This window comes from Salmo salar, chromosome 14 (assembly GCF_965601325.2).
Source record: "Salmo salar chromosome 14, fSalSal1, whole genome shotgun sequence".
Lineage (NCBI taxonomy): Eukaryota > Metazoa > Chordata > Actinopteri > Salmoniformes > Salmonidae > Salmo > Salmo salar.
Genome location: NC_138304.1, coordinates 13,974,375 through 13,993,148, shown reverse-complemented (window position 1 = coordinate 13,993,148; position 18,774 = coordinate 13,974,375). Strand labels below are relative to the sequence as shown.

General features: G+C 40.9%; 1 protein-coding gene across 2 annotated transcripts in view; it reads left to right on the top strand.

The window, feature by feature from the left end:
• Positions 1 to 18,507, top strand: part of LOC106568967 (lysine-specific demethylase 4A) — a 41,038-nt gene extending 22,531 nt beyond the window's left edge. Inside the window, exons 13-22 of one of the 2 annotated variants that reach the window (XM_045693910.2) lie at positions 2,889 to 3,070; positions 3,308 to 3,527; positions 4,392 to 4,468; positions 7,495 to 7,550; positions 8,544 to 8,652; positions 9,765 to 9,953; positions 13,241 to 13,411; positions 14,123 to 14,242; positions 14,693 to 14,785; positions 16,592 to 18,507. In XM_045693910.2, coding sequence (XP_045549866.2) covers positions 2,889 to 3,070; positions 3,308 to 3,527; positions 4,392 to 4,468; positions 7,495 to 7,550; positions 8,544 to 8,652; positions 9,765 to 9,953; positions 13,241 to 13,411; positions 14,123 to 14,242; positions 14,693 to 14,785; positions 16,592 to 16,732 — 1,358 coding nt within the window. In that variant the 3' untranslated portion in view covers positions 16,733 to 18,507. Of the gene's footprint in view, positions 1 to 2,888; positions 3,071 to 3,307; positions 3,528 to 4,391; positions 4,469 to 7,467; positions 7,551 to 8,543; positions 8,653 to 9,764; positions 9,954 to 13,240; positions 13,412 to 14,122; positions 14,243 to 14,692; positions 14,786 to 16,591 lie in introns of both variants that reach the window. The other variant, XM_045693909.2, reaches the window with a different exon arrangement.
• The last annotated feature ends 267 nt before the right edge of the window (positions 18,508 to 18,774 follow it).

Genomic DNA, 18,774 nt, shown 5'->3' with positions numbered 1-18,774 from the left:
AATTGAATTTACCACAGGTGGACTCCAATCAAGTTTTAGAAACATCTTAAGGATCATCAATGCAAACTGCTTGCACCTGAGCTCAATTTCGAGTCTCATAGTAAAGGGTCTGACTGAATAGTTATGTAAATAAGGTATTTCTGTAAAAACATGTTTTTGCTTTGTCATTATGGGGTATTGTGTAGATGGATGAATAAGGCTTTAACGTAACAAAGTGGAAAAGGTCAAGGGGTCTGAATACTTTCCGAATGTGCTGTACTTGAGGCACGGTTCATGCCGATCAAATGGTCACAAGACCGGAGAGTGAAGGACAGTGCCTGCTGCGCACCGCACATCACCCACCTTGAATCTGAGCTGAGTCAGCATTTTGAAACTATTTATCCATAAACATACAGTTGAAGTCGGAAGTTTACATACACCTTAGCCAAATACATTTAAACTCAGTTTTTCACAATTCCTGACATTTAATCCTAGTAAATATTCCCTGTCTTAGGTCAGTTAGGATAACCACTTTATTTTAAGAAGGTGAGACGTCAGAATAATAGTAGAGTGATTTATTTCAGCTTTTATTTTTTTCATCACTTTCCCAGTGGGTCAGAAGTTTATATACACTCAATTAGTATTTGGTAGCATTGCCTTTAAATTGTTTAACTTGGGTCAAATGTTTTTGGTAGTCTTCAACAAGCTTCCCACAATAAGTTGGGTGAATGTTGGCCCATTCCTCCTTACAGATCTGGTGTAACTGAGTCCGGTTTGTAGGCCTCCTTGCTCGCACACGCTTTTTCAGTACTGCCCACACATTTTCTATGGGATTGAGGTCAGGGCTTTGGGTTGGCCACTCCAATACCTTGACTTTGTTGTCCTTAAGCCATTTTTCCACAACTTTGGAAGTATGCTTGGGGTTATTGTCCATTTTGGAAGACCCATTTGCGACCAAGCTTTAACTTCCTGACTGATGTCTGGAGCTGTTGCTTCAATATATCCACATAATTTTCTTTCCTCAAGATGCAATCTATTTTGTGAAGTGCACCAGTCCCTCCTGCAGCAAAGCACCCCCACAACATGGTACTGCCACCCCGTGCTTCACGGTTGGGATGATGTTCTTCGGCTTGCAAGCCTCCCCCTTTTTCCTCCAAACATAACGATGACCATTATGGCCAAACAGTTCTATTTTTATTTCATCAGACGAGAGGACATTTCTCCAAAAAGTACGATCTTTGTCCCCATGTGCAGCTGCAAACCATAGTCTGGCTTTTTTATGGAGGTTTTGGAGCGGTGGCTTCTTCCTTGCTGAGCGGCCTTTCAGGTTATGTCGATATAGGACTCATTTTACTGTGGATACTTTTGTACCTGTTTCCTCCAGCATCTTCACTAGGTCCTTTGCTGTTATTCTGGGATTGATTCACACTTTTCGCACCAAAGTACATTAATCTCTAGGAGACAGAACGCATCTCCTTCCTGAGCGGAATGACGGCTGTGTGGTCCCATGGTGTTTATACTTGCGTACTATTGTTTGTACAGATGAACGTGGTACATTCAGGTGTTTGGAAATTGCTCTCAAGGATGAACCAGACTTGTGGAGGTCTACAATTTTTTTTCTTCTGAGGTCTTGGCTGATTTCTTTTGATTTTCCCATGATGTCAAGCAAAGAGGCACTGAGTTTGAAGGTAGGCCTTGAAATACATCCACAGGTACACCTCAAATTATGTCAATTAGCCTATCAGAAACTTCTGAAGCCATGACATCATTTTATGGAATTTTCCAAGCTGTTTAAAGGCACAGTCAACTTTAGTGTATGTGAACAATCTGTAAACAATTGTTAAAAAAATGACTTGTGTCATGCACAAAGTAGATGTCCTAACCGACTTGCCAAAACTATACTTTGTTAACAATACATTTTGTGGAGTGGTTGAAAAATGAGTTTTAATGACTCCAACCTAAGCGTATGTAAACTTTCCACTTCAACTGTAGTTGTTTAAAACCTGGACGTTTTGTGTCAATTTATTAGTACAATGCGACCATAGAAATGTTAAGGGAATTTTTTAAATTATAATTTTCCTTTGAAACCAGTTGTATTGGTTTTCAAATCAACTTTATTTTATTTTTCATATCAGTCATATCAGTAACCCATGCTAGTTGAGACCTCTTTTAGGTCCCCCCTTTTCCTAATTTCTAACGGATATTTTCATCTCTGTCATATGAAACTCCTCCCGCTTATTGCACTTTGGAACATTCGTAAATAGCCTGCCGCCATGTGTGCATTGTTGAGCTTAAAATATGATGAAATAAAACCTTATCAATATTTTAAGCTTAACGGTCTGATCTGTTGCATCAGCCTTTAACATTTAAAAAAATAAAAAATAATCATCTTGTAATTTGCAGTGGTTGTATGAATTTTGGATCTGTTGTCCCAGAGTCTGTTTTGAACCGTGGACATGTACAAAAGTATTTTGTTGTAATTGTAAGGTTGCAATATTTTATAGGCTACAAAGGGTGGCCAACCATCCTCCAGGGGCAGTGTTGTATTTTGAGACAGGCTTGAATATGCAAAGAAGCCAATAGGCAGAATGTAGCCTAAATGTTTTGTCTGATTTCTCTATGGTAAAAAATATAGTAATGCATTTTATTTTGTAAATTGGTTCCTTGCGTCATAAAATACAATTTTCTCTATGTGACTTGAGCTTTTGGACAAGTAAAAAATCAGTTCTACTTGTCGGAAGGATAAGTGGCAAAAAAAGCTTATCTGAAGCCCTGATTTCAACGCAAGTTCTGTACATATTCAGAGTGTTCGAACAGAGCCCTACTTTGTTTCTCCTTTCACTTAACCTCCCTCGTTCATCTCTCTCACTCTGTTTCTTTCTCTCTCTCCCTATTATTCTCTCCTACAGATGAGCTGTATGTGAATATGGAGGATGAACCAGAGGAGGAGAAGGAGGAGTGGGCCAAGCCCCTGGCCCAGCTGTGGCAGAGTAGACCCTACAACCCCCAGGCGGAGAGGGAATACAACCAACTCATGGGCCTGCAGGCCCCGTACTGCTCCATCTGCCTGCTTTTCCACACATATGACCAGGTAAGATAACTCCATTGTCTTTCTCGAACTACAGTTCAGTTGTTGTTCATAGGCACCCAAACAATGTTTTTATTTGACTGATAACGCAAAACATAATAATGAGGTCCAAAAAATGTTTTTTACAAATTTGATTTACTGAAACCATTCAGCTAACAAGTCCCGGTCAGCATAATAACAATCATATAAATGACTATTTAACCCTACTAATACGGGTCCCTTTTCCCTCCTCTCCGACAGTCGGAGTCTAGCGGCAACCCCAGCTACACTCTAAAAGGCCGGCGAGGGGGCAGACAGAGGTCCAAGCCCCTGATCCCGGAGATGTGTTTCAGCACCACCAATGACAAGTCCAACAACAGCAGCGACAGCGGCGTGGGCCAACTTTCCACCCCTCACCTGGAGGAGGACGGTACCAGCCTCCTGGTCAGCTGCTCCCAGTGCTGTGTCCGCGTTCACGCCAGTGAGTAATCCAGCTTCATTCACCATGTTTTACAGCCTGTTAGATTGAGCATTTATTTAATTAGTAGTTGATTGTAGTGTTGTGGGCTACGCTTTCAATGAATTCTAGTTCATTTAGACCGGGTTCTTAGACAGCACGTTTTCCATTGATAACGAATGTTTTGCTCTTGCTGAATCCCAGTTAATTCATGCCAGCAGTCCGTTTAACACCACTCTTTAGTATGGGACGCCGTTTGGGTCTTTGCGTGTCAAAAAGGATAAATGTCAAGTAACACTTTTACGTCAAATAACAAATCCATCAGCTAGCTAGCTTTTTTTATGACCCCTGTCCCAGAGCTTGGAGGTTTTGTCTGCGCTCGTGCGGCAGCGACAGGTGCACTAGACACAACTTTACCAGCGTCATAGCTTACATATCGGTGAATTGCTGTGACATATGAAATGCGAGTGATAGTGTAATCAATGTGTAGTAACTATGTAAAAAAATTAATGTGACTACTTTAAAGTATGTGGCGTGCAGTTGTATTCAGGTCCTGATTGGTCAACAAGCATATTTGATGCATCAAAAACTGTTTGACATATATCTTTTTTGCCATGCAAAGACCCAAACGGCAAGCCATAGTTTAGAGAACAGTGCACGTGTTCAATATGTTTGATGTAATCAATGATATGCCCTCAGGGAAAATCCAGTTCATTCCAGAGTTCAGAATTTACAACTACTAACAAGCGTTCCAAAATCTACATAAATAATTAACGATTTAAACAATAATTTGCACGTTCGTCAATGGATTTACCGTACTAATAAATGTGACAAGCCACCTCTTTAAATAGGAAAGTGGCCTCTAAATGTTTTTCCTGTCCCCTACAGGTTGCTATGGAGTTTCTGCAGACCAAGTGTCAGATGAGTGGATGTGTGCCCGCTGTGAGGCCAATGCTTTAACTGAGGTCAGTAGTACTGCAATCAAGTACAGTGAGGGGGAAAAAAGTATTTGATCCCCTGCTGATTTTGTACGTTTGCCCACTGACAAAGAAATGATCAGTCTATAATTTTAATGGTAGGTTTATTTGAACAGTGAGAGACAGAACAACAACAAAGAAATACAGAAAAAACGATGTCAAAAATGTTATAAATTGATTTGCATTTTAATGAGGGAAATAAGTATTTGACCCCCTCTCAATCAGAAAGATTTCTGGCTCCCAGGTGTCTTTTAAATGGAAGAAACCCAAAAGAACTGTCAATCTCCCTCAGCCTGGGGCTCCATGCAAGATCTCACCTCGTGGAGTTGCAATGATCATGAGAACGGTGAGGAATCAGCCCAGAACTACACGGGAGGATCTTGTCAATGATCTCAAGGCAGCTGGGACCATAGTCACCAAGAAAACAATTGGTAACACACTACGTCGTGAAGGACTGAAATCTTGCAGCGCCCGCAAGGTCCCCCTGCTCAAGAAAGCACATATACATGCCCGTCTGAAGTTTGCCAATGAACATCTGAATGATTCAGAGGACAACTGGGTGAAAATGTTGTGGTCAGATGAGACCAAAATAGAGCTCTTGGCATCAACTCAACTCGCCGTCTTTGGAGGAGGAGGAATGCTGCCTATGGCCCCAAGAAAACCATCCCCGCCGTCAAACATGGAGGTGGAAACATTATGCTTTGGGGATGTTCTTCTGCTAAGGGGACAGGACAACTTCACCGCATCAAAGGGACGATGGACGGGGCCATGTACCGTCAAATCTTGGGTGAGAACCTCCTTCCCTCAGCCAGGGCATTGAAAATGGGTCGTAGATGGGTATTCCAGCATGACAATGACCCAAAACACACGGCCAAGGCAACAAAGGAGTGGCTCAAGAAGAAGCACATTAAGGTCCTGGAGTGGCCTAGCCAGTCTCCAGACCTTAATCTCATAGAAAATCTGTGGAGGGAGCTGAAGGTTCGAGTTGCCAAACGTCAGCCTCGAAACCTTAATGACTTGGAGAAGATCTGCAAAGAGGAGTGTGATAAAATCCCTCCTGAGATGTGTGCAAACCTGGTGGCCAACTACAAGAAACGTCTGACCTCTGTGATTGCCAACAAGGGTTTTGCCACCAAGTACTAAGTCATGTTTTGCAGAGGGGTCAAATACTTATTTCCCTCATTAAAATGCAAATCATTTTATAACATTTTTGACATGTGTTTTTCTGGATTTTTTTGTTGTTATTCTGTCTCTCACTGTTCAAATAAACCTACCATTAAAATTATAGACTGATCATTTCTTTGTCAGTGGGCAAACGTACAAAATCAGCAGGGGATCAAATACTTTTTTCCCTCACTGTAAATCTGAAGCCATATCACTAGCCCCACTACACGATCTTAGCACCTACTTTATACGCTAGCTCCATACAGTATGATGCGGGGCTGGCTCCCTTACGAAAGAGACCTTGCTACGGTATGTTTTTAAAATAATGGTAGAATAAATACTGACAATTAGGTTGGATAGGAGATATGTTGTCGCTAAGCTCGTATACATGAAAGCTGACAACAAAGTATAGCATCAAATCACATTTAACTGGATGTTAACTCTTGCTCATACACATGCGAATCATTCATAGATTCAACATCTATGCCTTGGAAAAAGAGAGAATCTATGTTCACAACAGTCACACTACTCCCTGACTCTATTAAGAAAAGAGTGTTAGGTTGAATGTAGCCCTTTCACAAATTTCTGAATAAGGTTCTGATATTTGGCACGTCACTCAGTTTTACCCTGGGATTACATGTGAACAGTCGCCAGAGTTGAAATGCACAACATAATAACAAACCGTTACATCATTCCTTGTTTTGGGTAGAGCAGGCCAAATCGGATTTCAGGATTCTCCCCAGGAGTTGTATTACATAGTGTGGCAGCCAGTCCACAGGGTGGCGCAGCGCCCCTCCTACATTCTTTGGGGAGAACCCTGGATTTAACCTCATTAAATTTGCTGACCCCATATTGGATAGTTCAATTCCTATCCAATATGGGGTCTCGCACGCCAAGTCATGAATCTTAGTATGGGTGTGTGGTTCTTGATTATTGGACTATTTAGTGAAACGTATTTCTGCGTCAGAATACAAGTACTTGTCAAGCTGTGAAATATGTCCATTTTGGATGAAGTCCCAACTTGTTATAACCAAGCTTAACCGCTAGAGGGCTGTGGGTTTTTTTTTAAAGGGAGAAGTGATTTACATTCTGGCTTTTGTCTCTGTGTACCCAATGTATTTAAGCAAAGCCAGGAGCAGAATCGCTGATCTTAGTCACATGAGTAATTAGTTGGAGTGCAAGGTGATTTTATTGGTCAGTAATTTTGTGCAGTCCTGACCGCAAGTTAGGCAATCTCAAACCCAGACAAATGACAGAAGGTCTCACTTATGTTCAAGTGCTTGTCTCTGGCAACCCAAGAGTTAGCATCCTAGGTCCATAAAAGTCACCCATTACAAGATAATCGAAAACCCTCTGCCAGGCAGCACAGCAAGGACTTTAAATAGCAGTACTCTGGCCAGCTTTGTTTGCAAAAGGGTATTGCCATAGACAACCTGGAGAAATTAATTAGTATTATTTTTTTTAAAATAAAGAGTACATTCTGGTAATGACTTGAAGGAATGTAAGTCGGTAGGTAACTGACTGGCACCACGTTGCATGAAATGGGGATGTTTTAATGAATCCCAAATAAACACAAGTGATTTTTTTATTTAACCTTTATTTAACTAGGCAAGTCAGTTAAGAACAAATTATTGTTTACAATGACGGCCTACCCCGGCCAAACCCTAACCCGGACGACGCCGGGCCAATTGTGCCGCCCTATTACCAGGCAAATGACTATGAAATTACAATTTTACTATGACATTTTTCTATGTACTGTAAATACTAAGCAAAGGGCTGTAAAATCATGTGTAACCAAAATGTGATGTTTAACACTAGGTCAGTCATCTGTGTGTCTTTCTCTCCCTCAGGACTGCTGCCTGTGTTCACTGCGAGGGGGAGCTCTACAGAGAGCCAACAACGACAAGTGAGTAGTGCAGCGATTTGAGGAGCTACCCATTTAATGGAAGGCGTCCAGGCTAAATGCATGTAGTTAAACACAACGCTACAACCACTCTAGTCTGCAGCCAGTGGTCTCACTTTACTCTACCTGCTGCAGCTAGGACACTTCAGTCAGTAAAGGTAAAAGGCAGGGAATGCCTGCAGACCAAGCTAGCTTTTTCCTCTGTCTAGTCAAGTGTCTGGTCAACCTGTCTAAAGAAGGCCAGTTTTATTGCTTCTTTAATCAGTACAATAGTTTTCAGCTGTGCTAACATAATTGCAAAATGGTTTTCTAATGATCGATTAGCCTTTTCAAATGATAAACTTGGATTAGCTAACACAACATGCCATTGGAACACAGGAGTGATGGTTGCTGATAATGGGCCTAAAAACTCAGCCGTTTCCAGATACAATAGTCATTTACAACATTAACAATGTGTACACTGTATTTCTGTTTAATTAGATGTTATTTTAATGGACAACAAATGTGCTTTTCTTTCAAAACAAGGTCATTTTTAAGTAACCCCAAACCTTTGAACGGTAGTCTAGATAGGGTTATTCAAGTGACTATGCATAGTTAATAACATCGATGCACTTATTGATAAAGCCAGTGACTAATGTGGTGAAGTCCTCAATGCCATCGGAAGAATCCCGGAATATATTCCAGTCTGTGCTAGCAAAACAGTCCTGTAGCTTAGCATTAGCATGAGGGAAATGTCCTATATACTGTAGCATTACAAGATCTAATATGAAACCATTTTTCTCTAGAGTACATGTGACGCAAACGTTTTTGTATTTATACAAATAAATATGTTTAATATAGCCGAGCCATACTGATAGTTATTAATAACGTTTCTACGTTGTCGTTTCCTTGAATGGTGGAATGAAGGCCCAGTAAAATTCCTCAGTGGATACTCTCCCCTGTTGTATCACACACATACTCTGTGTTTGATGTGCTGTCCTGTTTCCTGTGACACAGGTGGGTGCACGTGCTGTGTGCGCTCGCGGTCCTGGAGGCGCGCTTCGTGAACATCACCCACCGCAATCCCGTGGACCTCAGCTACATCCCTCTGGCCAGGTTCCAACTGGTGAGCTACCATTCCACCACAGCCACAGTCAAGACCACAACAAGACCCAAACATGGTCAAGGTTACTTCTACGTGACAGATGTGTATCAACTTCCTGTCATTTCAGTTTTGGTGTTGAGTCATTTGACACTGTTTTTCAACTGTTGAGAGATACTGAATTCAAGTTCCCTATAGACTGTCTGTTGTGAGTTTAGGACTACTTGTTTTCCTTATTATGAGCGTAGTATACTCTGTTCTTTCTGGGGGGTTTTTCTAAGTATTCTTCATTAGCCCAGCACCCATATGTTTTTAAAGATGTACATATGACCACAAACTCTTACATTTTTCATACTAAAATCATACTTCCGCCATGTTGGTAGGTCAGTCACTTTTTCCATGGCTTTCACTTGTCACTCTGGTCCTGACCCCTTCTGTATGGTTCCTTTGGTTGTCCATGTTAGTCTACAGTGCGTCCTCTCTCGCCTCCTTTTGAAAAAGGTCAACGGTAATCGAAGAGAGCCGGCGAGGAGAGGGAACTTGATTGAAAGTATGGTTGTATGAAATGACTCTCCTTCTCCACTCGCACATCATCAAGCAAATTAGGTTTACAGGGGTGGAGCCCCAAATAAGTGTGTAAAGTGCTAAAAATAAATTTAGTTTTAAACGTGGCAGATTTCAAAACTCTTCTGTGGAGGACTCCGGTAGGATAAACATGAGTATCCTCTATGAAAGATGGTTATCAAGGCGGGGAGGACACTCTTCCGTTTGCCTACTAACTAATTCACATCCCTTTGACCACTTATTGGTTTCCGGCTCACGGAGGACGGGTTTTGCCCAGATGAGAAAAGGCAATTTTCTAACTGGACTGGGAATGACAGAAAATGTGGCACCTGGGAGTTTGAAACAGTGAGAAAGGAGACATTGTAATTTTCTCAATGCCCATGTCTCCTTCCAACTCCCCTCTGTTTTTGTTTTCCCCCTCACTTTTTCCCACCCTCCCTCTGACCCTCCTCACTCCTCTTTCTACTCCTCCGACTGCTGTTTCTCTTCTCCTTTTCCAACTCCCGCTGCTCCTTCTCTCCCTCCCTCTCCTCCATCTCCCTTCTCCCTATCCACCCCCCCCCCCCCTGCAGAAGTGTTTCTACTGTAAGCGGCGGGTGAAGAGGGATGTGGGCTGTTGTGTGCAGTGTTCCCATGGCCGCTGCACCACCGCCGTCCACCCCACCTGCGCCCAGGCTGCTGGCCAGCTCATGCAGCCTGACGACTGGCCCTTCATCGTCCACGTCACCTGCTACAGGCACAAGTCACCCGTCCTGCCGGAGGTAGCTATTACAGGGGAGGGGTTCATGTAGTGCAAACATATGATGATACACTTTTGGGGCATTAGATATTTCTAGAGGGTTATGTAAGAGTTTTCTAACTCTTAAAAAAATATATACATATCTCAAATATCACAGCAATTATTCCTACACGTGGGTTTACTTCTGCATATTGAGTTTCTTGCCATTTTCTATTGCCTCCACAATCAAGTACCTTCAGAAAGTATTCCTACCCCTTGACTTTTTCCACATTTTGTTGTTACAGCCTGAATTTAAAATGGATTAAATTGAGAATTTGTCACAGACCTATACACAATACCCCATAATGTCAGTGGAATTATTTATTTAGACATTTTTAGAGTCAATAAGTGTTCAACCCCTTTGTTATTGCAAACCTAAATAAGTTCAGGAGTCCAAATTTGCTGAACAAGTCACATAATAGGTTGCATGGACTATAGTTATCTGTAAGGTCCCTCGAGCAGTGAATTTCAAGCACAGATTCAACCACGAAGGCCAGGGAGGTTTTCCAATGCCTCACAAAGACGGGCACCTATTGGTTGATGGGTAAAAAATAAAGCAGACATTGAATGTCCGTTTGAGCATGGTAAATGTATTAATTACACTTTGGATGGTGTATCAATCAGTCACTACAACGATACAGGTGTTCTTCCCAACTCAGTTGCCGGAGAGGCAGGAAACCTCTCAGGGATTTCACCATGAGGCCAATGGTGACTTTCAAAAAGTTTACAGTTTAATAGCTGTGATAGGAGAACTGAGGATGGGTCAACAACATTGTAGTTAATCCTCAATACTAACCTAAATGACAGAGTGAAAAGAAGGAAGCCAGTACAGAATACAAATATTCCAAAACATGCAACTTGTTTACAGTAAGTTACTAAATCGTTATGTTAGGGGCAAATCCAATTACCACTTCATATTTTCAAGCATGATGGTGGCTGCATCATGTTATGGGTATGCTTGTCATTGGCAAGGACTATGTTTTTGAGGGTGATAAAAATAAATGAACATAGCTAAGCACAGGCAAAATCATAGAGGGAAAACCTGGTTCAGTCTGCTTTCCAACAGACACTGGGAGACAAATTCACTTTTCAGCAGGACAATAACCTAAAATACAAGGCCAAATATACACTGGAGTTGCTTACCAAGACAACACTGAATTTTGGCTTAATTCAGCTTGAAAATCTATTGCAAGCCTTGAAAATGGCTGTCTAGCAATGATCAGCAACCAACTTGACAGAGTTTGAAGAATTGTAAAAAGAAAAATGTGCAAATATTCTACTCTCCAGGTGTGCAAAGCTCTTATTAAAGACATACCCAAAAAGACTCACCGCTTTAATCAATGCCAAAAGTGATTCTAACATCTGTGACTCTAGGATGTGAATACGTATGTAAATTAAGTATTTCTGTATTTCATTTTCAATAAATGTGAAAACATTTTGAAAAACATGTTTTGACTTGGTCGTTATGGGCTATTGTGTGTGTGTGTGTAGATGGTGGAGAAAAAAAATCAATTTTGAATTCAGGCTGTAGCACTACAAAATGTGGAATAAGTCAAGGGGTATGAATACTTTCTGAAGACACTGTTGTTTGCACAGCAGACAATACCTGCAGCTTAGTTTTCAGGTTGAAAGCCGGTTTGAAACTAGACGAAACAAATCAAAACACACTTCCCTAATGAAATGCCTATCTAAATGTTGCGCAACAACGACAAACTCCAAACCAGAGACCATGTGACCATATAGAAACATGATGTCCTATCCCTTACAGTGAGACCTAGAATGCCTGCAAGCAGGTACAGACACTTTGACATGATGAAGAAAGAATTCTGTGACTCTTGGAACCTGTGTGTTTACACGCTTATTTTATGTCAGCCACCTTATGTGAAGTGTTGTTGCGAGCATTGCGTGAGTGAGTCCAAACAAGTTTCAGATACAATCGGTGGCATACCTGGTCCTTTTTTTGTGGGGGGGGGGGGGGGGCGTGTCGGTTAGCCTGTCATTCATTTTCAGCTCGGGTAGAGTTCTGAAAAGGTTTGTTTACAGCCTAGGCCTTTGGTTTAATCGTCTATGTTCATTCAGATCAGTGCTGTAACACAACACAATATTCCATTCAGTACAACTTTTATTTATCCCCTCGGGTCATTACAAAAGGTCAGTCAGGTTACAAATATTAATATAGTATACAGAAAACACTTTCAGAATCCCATACGTTATACAGATATCACAATGTGTGTATGTGTTCTGTATAAAAAGCTGTATCTATGAACGATTGAATATTCCGGACGGTTTATGTTTCTTTTATACTAATACTCCTGTAATTGGAGACGGTTGGAGCGAAGATCAACACTTCTGGTTGTCTCTGTGCCTTTGGCTGCTCTGATGTAGTCAGTCAGTGCAGCGGGTTGCAGACTAAACGTTTTCCCCTCCTAAGGAGCTGAAGGGTCTCTGGTTTTTGTCGAAGCTCAGCCTCAGTGCTTTATTTCCCTAATCGGGCAAGATTTGATTGTTGTAAAATAAGACATGAGTGCGGACACAGGACTGATGTTCAATGAAATGCAAATGAATGTTCTCTGAATGTTTTTTTTCTAAACCGACGGCTCATGCATTTTAATACCTTTTTTGTTGAGTTAACTTAAAAAGATGTCTAACATGAAGATGGAATTTCACCGCTACTGAAATTACTTTTACCTTCACATTTATTTATTCTTACCAAGTGTCTTAATCTTTAAGTGGAAATAAACTGTTATCTTTATGGTGCTATATTGAATGGTGTGATAATTGTAAACATTTGTTTTTAATCTCTTCGCTCAATATGGCAGCAAGATTTTTTTTCTAAACATTTAACCGGCTTATGCATTTTCTAGTTTTCAATATTTTAGCTGTTAACTTTAAAAGCAGAGCCATATATTTTGAAATGATATAATTTAAATATACGGCTCTGTTTTAAAAGTAGAAAACAGTTAAACAATAGCAAAGCACATGCTTTTACGAGGCCACCTTCAAATGTATTTATGCTTGCCAGATGGTATATTCATTTATTGGAAATATACAACGTGTCTTATCTTTATGGTCATCCGTTTATGGTGCTAGGGAAAGGGGATGTGTGTGTCTTCCACGTTTCACCAAATCCGTCTGAATCAGAACGTTTTTTTTGGGGGGGGCTGCCTTAATCCAGATCTATGTCATCGGCGCCGGGGAGCAGTTTTTGTTGGGGGCTAACGGCCTTGCTATTTGGAGTGATGTGTGATTTATTGTCCTCTTATCTCCAAGCGCAATAAGGCGGCCATGCGAGAGCTAGAGGTGGGCCAGAATGTTATTTGTAAGCACAAAAATGGCCGCTACTACCAGTGTGAGGTGCTGGAGCTGACCATCGCCACCTTCTACGAGGTCGTCTTCGACGACGGCTCCTACAGCGACAACCTCTTCCCAGAGGACATTGAGGTGAGGAAGCGTCACCTGTATTGTTGGTTGATGGCGTCATAAAATGCTATCTGGAGGTGTTGAAAAGGAGCAAAAGACAAATTTTTCGTTGTTCGCTGTAACAAATGGACCGTAAAGTTTTTTTTTTTTTTATTGAATAAGAAAAAAAATATATGTATGTATGTATGTATATATGCTTAACAAGCTGCAATCGCCATGGCAACAAATGCGACAGTTTCTACTGTAACTCTACCTTTCTCTATGTCATTGTATTACAATGAGGAGCCCTAATGCAGCAGTGCCAATAGATTAATCTGTTTTTATCAGTGCAAGCTGTGGGCTACTGTAGTATGGCAAAAACAGTGGTAGTATTGGTCATAGAAATTCACCAATCCTAAAAAGTGGAAACAAATCAATCCATTTGGGCTGTTGGCTATATTGACATGCTTTAATGGTCCAGACAGGTATACTACAAAGCAGGATCAATGCGTTAGCTAGCTATCTTGCTAAAATGTTTTGAAATATCATTTTTTAAATGGGCATGGTCTCATTGACTCAACAACTAAAACGTGTATCTATGTTTATCTTTTCTTTAACAAACCAGAAATCAATAGTTATCTGGTTCAGCAAAGTTAGCTAGCTGACTCATTGATCCTGCTTTTTAGTGTTACCCCCTCGGGTGTATTTAACCATATGACCTATATGATGAGCCTGTCAATGGTTTGGTTTCAGAATCGGGACTGCGTGAAGCTGGGCCCGCCAACAGTGGGCGACGTAGTGCAGGTGCGCTGGACCGACAACCTGCTTTACGGGGCCAAGTTTGTCGCGTCGCACTCCATCCCAATGTACCAGGTAATAGGGACCACATTAACTTCCTCGCCCCAACCACGTTCATCAGATTTACAGGGAAAGCGTGGGTTGTAATAAGGGTAGCAAGTACATGTGTTCTAATAACACATCAAACACATGTGGTCCACAGTTTCAAGCTCTATAGCAGGGCTCTCCAACCCTGTTGCTGTAGAGTTACGGTCCTGTAGGTTTTCACTCCAGCCCTAATCTAGCGCACCTGATTCTAATAATTGTCTGGTTGATAAGCTGAATCGGGTTTTAGTTACAACTGGGGTTGGAGGGAAAACCTCAAGGAGGGTAACTCTCCAGGACAGGGTTGTTTTCTTTAATGTAAACATTTTGTTTATTCTTGCTACTCTTTTCGCATACTAATTCACATATTTTACATGCACTTCATACAGAACACATGCATACATTATTTTTTTTTTTTATTGTTGTTGTGTGCTGACTCAGATGGAGTTTGAGGACGGGTCGTCGCTGTCTGCCAAGAGGGAAGAAGTCTACAGTCTAGACGAGGAGCTGCCCAAACGAGTCAAGTCCCGACTGGTGAGACGCACTCTCTCCCAATGTTCCTTTATACGAACTGATTTATATCAGATTAGGTCATATGAAATGAGATCACAAATCATTCATTTATCAAAGGAATATTGGATCTGGTCCATGTTTATAATACCCATCTACAGCACCAGTCAAAAGTTTGGACATACCTACTCATTCAAGGGTTTTTCTTTTTAATATTTTCTACATTGTAGAATAATAGAAGACATCAAAACTATGAAATAACACATGGCATCATCTACTAACCAAAAAAGTGCTAAACAAATCAAAATATATATTCAATTTTAGATTCTTTAAAGTAGCCACCCTTTGCCTTGATGACAGCTTTCCACACTCTTGGCATTCTCTCAACCAGCTTCATGAGGAATGCTTTTCCAACAGTCTTGAAGGAGTTCCCAAATATGCTGAGCACTTGTTGGCTGCTTTTCCTTCACTCTGCGGTCCAACTCATCCCAAATCATCTCAATTGGGTTGAGGTCGGGTGATTGTGGAGGCCAAGTCATCTGATGCAGCACTCCATCACTCTCCTTCTTGATGAAATAGCTCTTGGACCTGGAGGTGTGTTGGGTCATTGTCCTGTTGAAAAACAAATGATAGTCCCACTAAGCGCAAACCATATGGGATGGAGTATCGCTGCAGAATGCTGTGTAGCCATGATGGTTAAGTGTGCCTTGAGTTCTAAATAAATCAGAACGTGTCACCAGCAAAGCACCATCACACCTCCTCCATGCTTCACAGTGGGAACTCCACATGCAGAGATCATTTGTTCACCTACTCTGCGTCTCACAAAGACACGGTGGTTGGAACCAAAAATCTCCAATTTGGACTCATCAGATCAACAGACAGATTTCCACCGGTTTAATGTCCACTGCTCGTGTTTCTTGGCCCAAGCAAGTCTCTTATTATTATTGTTGTCCTTTAGTAGTGGTTTCTTTGCAGCAATTGACCATGAAGGCCTGATTCACGCAGTCTCCTCTGAACAGTTTATGTGGATGTGTCTGTTACTTGAACGCTGAAGCATTTATTTGGGCTGCAATTTCTGAGGCTGGTAACTCTTAAGAACTTATCCTCTGCAGCAGAGGTAACTCTGGGTCTTCCTTTCCTGTGGCGGTCCTCATGAGAGCCTGTTTCATCATAGTGCTTGATGGTTTTGCGACTGCACTTGAAGAAGCTTTAAAAATTCCTGACATTTTCCGTATTGCCTGACCTTCATGTCTTAAAGTAATGATGGACTTACTTTAGCTGTTCTTGCCATAATATGGACTTGGTCTTTAACAAATAGGGCTATCTTCTGTATACCACCCCTACCATGTCACAACACAACTGATTGGCTCAAATGCATTAATAAGGAAATAATTTGTGGAATTTAACTTTTTAACAAGGCACACCTGTTAATTGAAATGCATTCCAGGTGAATACCTCATGAAGCTGGTTGAGAGAATGCCAAGAGTGTTCAAAGCTGTCATCAAGGCAAAGGGTGGCTACTTTGAAGAATCTCAAATATATAATCTATTCTGATTTTGTTTAACACTTTTTTTGTTACTACATGATTCCATATGTGTTATTTCATAGTTGTGATGTCTTCACTATTATTCTACAATGTAGAAAATAGTAAAAATAAAGAAAAACCCTGGAATGAGTAGGTGTGTCCAAATGTTTGACTGGTGCTGTATGTAAATGTATTTCTTCAATTCTATTTATGATATGTTGATACTACCTTTTTAATGGCGCCACCTTAACTCATAGCTAAGCAGTCACTAATGTTCTCATGGCCTGTGTCTCTCACTTCTTCAGTCCAAGGCGTCAGACATGCGCTTCGACGGGATCTTCACAGAGAAGGAGGTGAAGCAGGGCTCCAAAAGACAGCGAGTCATCAACTCCCGTTACAGAGAGGACTATATCGAGCCTCTCATATACAGAGCTATCATGGAATAACCCTCTTTCTCTACTTCCTTATAAACTCACCACACTCCCAGAGAGTGGGGTATATCTGGGCACCCACAGCCTTGACAAGTGGCTCCAACCCTGGGTACCAGTACAAACAAACTCTCCCATGTCCCTCGGGCATTTTTGTAAACCACGGCTGGGACTTTAACGGAGTTACTGCTCTTTATGACCCCCCCCCCCATTTCTGTGAATGTTATCTTTATCCTCTTTCGCTGAAATAGTTGGAATTGGAACTACCCATTAAACTGGAACCGCAGGTTTATATATATATATATATATTTTTTTTTTTACATCTATATATGTATGTATGTAGATGTAAAAAAATATATATAGAACTCTAGAATTTCAGTTCTGCATTATCTCCTGCACTTTTTGGACAATTTGTTTCTCCTCTGAACTCAAGGTGGCATTTTAACCTCTAGCTTTACCCATCCAAAAGCATTAATTGGACGATGAAAACAATGGTTTTTCACAATGCAGGCCATTATTCAATCCGATTTTCAGTAACATGCTGTTGACTGATTTTATTTTTAATCCCCAAACATGTTTTGCTTTATACTCTTTGCAATACATACATTTATGGACTTCATAGGAATGTGCAGGAATGATAGTGTCTACTGTGACAATAGGAATATAGAAGTTAGTAGCCCAAGCCTTAAGTTCAAAGGGCAGTGTTTTCTTGTTAAGTTTAGCTTTACAACTTTAAAGCTTAGGATTTATTGCATTTAATTTATGTAAGTTGTATGAGTTTGAGAACGCAACTGTTTGATACCACAGCTCACTGTGCTTACAATCTCAGAAAATCCCCAAGATGATGTATTTATTTGTTATGTGGATAGGTTTTTGGACGCACGTTGGTTCTCAATTCTTGTTATTGTTTTTTTTTTTTTTTTTCTAAGCCATCCTGGGTTGCATTGGTAGTGTGTGTGTATATATGCCATAGAGAATGAAAGAGAGCTTCCCTACATAGTTCCCATTATGACGTCTTAGATTGCCTCAATGGTGTTCCCCGTGCAATCTCCATTTTCCAGTAGTACATTTTCTTCACGATTGGCTGATCCCTCCTGATGACCTGGCTGGACATGACTCCAACAGGTTCACCAGGAGGAATCAGACAATGAAGTTGGAAGTCCCACTCAGTTCAATACATTTTAGTGAGGCCCATGTTAAAATAGCTTTTTTGGCCGCTAGAGGCCTCCGTCATTCTCTATAGTATATGCCAACATGGGTTAACTTCCTACTCCTGCAGAAAAAAGCACTTAATTCTCTCCCTAAAGTACCCATGGCACGTCTATCATTGCTTATGCAGGTGGCCGTTAAGTTCAGGTACATAACTGAGCATGTGCAGAAATGTTAGTGTTGGTCAATTACAGCCTAGGTGTATACTAGTTGGTTTGTGGTCCTATCACAACCAGTGAGACAACTACAGAAAGTTTTTATAGGAAAAATATATTTTCATATCATTAGAAGAATGTTCTTCCTCCTAATGCTTTGTCAAAGTTCCTTGTTGACATAAATCGTGACCATCTTTGGATAGTATTGTATATGTAGCTAATTTAAAGCTGTAAAGTCTATCTCAGGAGGACACACACACACACCCCCCCCTCCACCTCTTGAGCCGCACCGCCGATTTACGTTTTGTTTCCATGGCTACTGTTTGAAGCGCTTGGATTGATTTGGTATGTACACGGGAAGCGTCAACTCTGTGCATTACATTTGTAAACATCAACTGTTGCAGTAAAGACCGGACTGAGAAAAGCTCATTTCACGTCTCTTGTTTCCTGTCCCCTTCATACACTAATTTGAAACATCATGTCAGACGTAGTTCACTTGAGTAAGATCCTATTGAAAGATATACACTCACCGGCCAGTTTATTACGTCTACCCGTCTATACTGAATAAAAACAACAATTTCAAAGATTTTACTGAGTTACAGTTCAAAAGGAAATCAGTCAATTTAAATAAATGTGTTAGGCCCAAATCTATGGACTTACTCATTCAAGGGTTTTTACTATTTTCTACATTGTCGA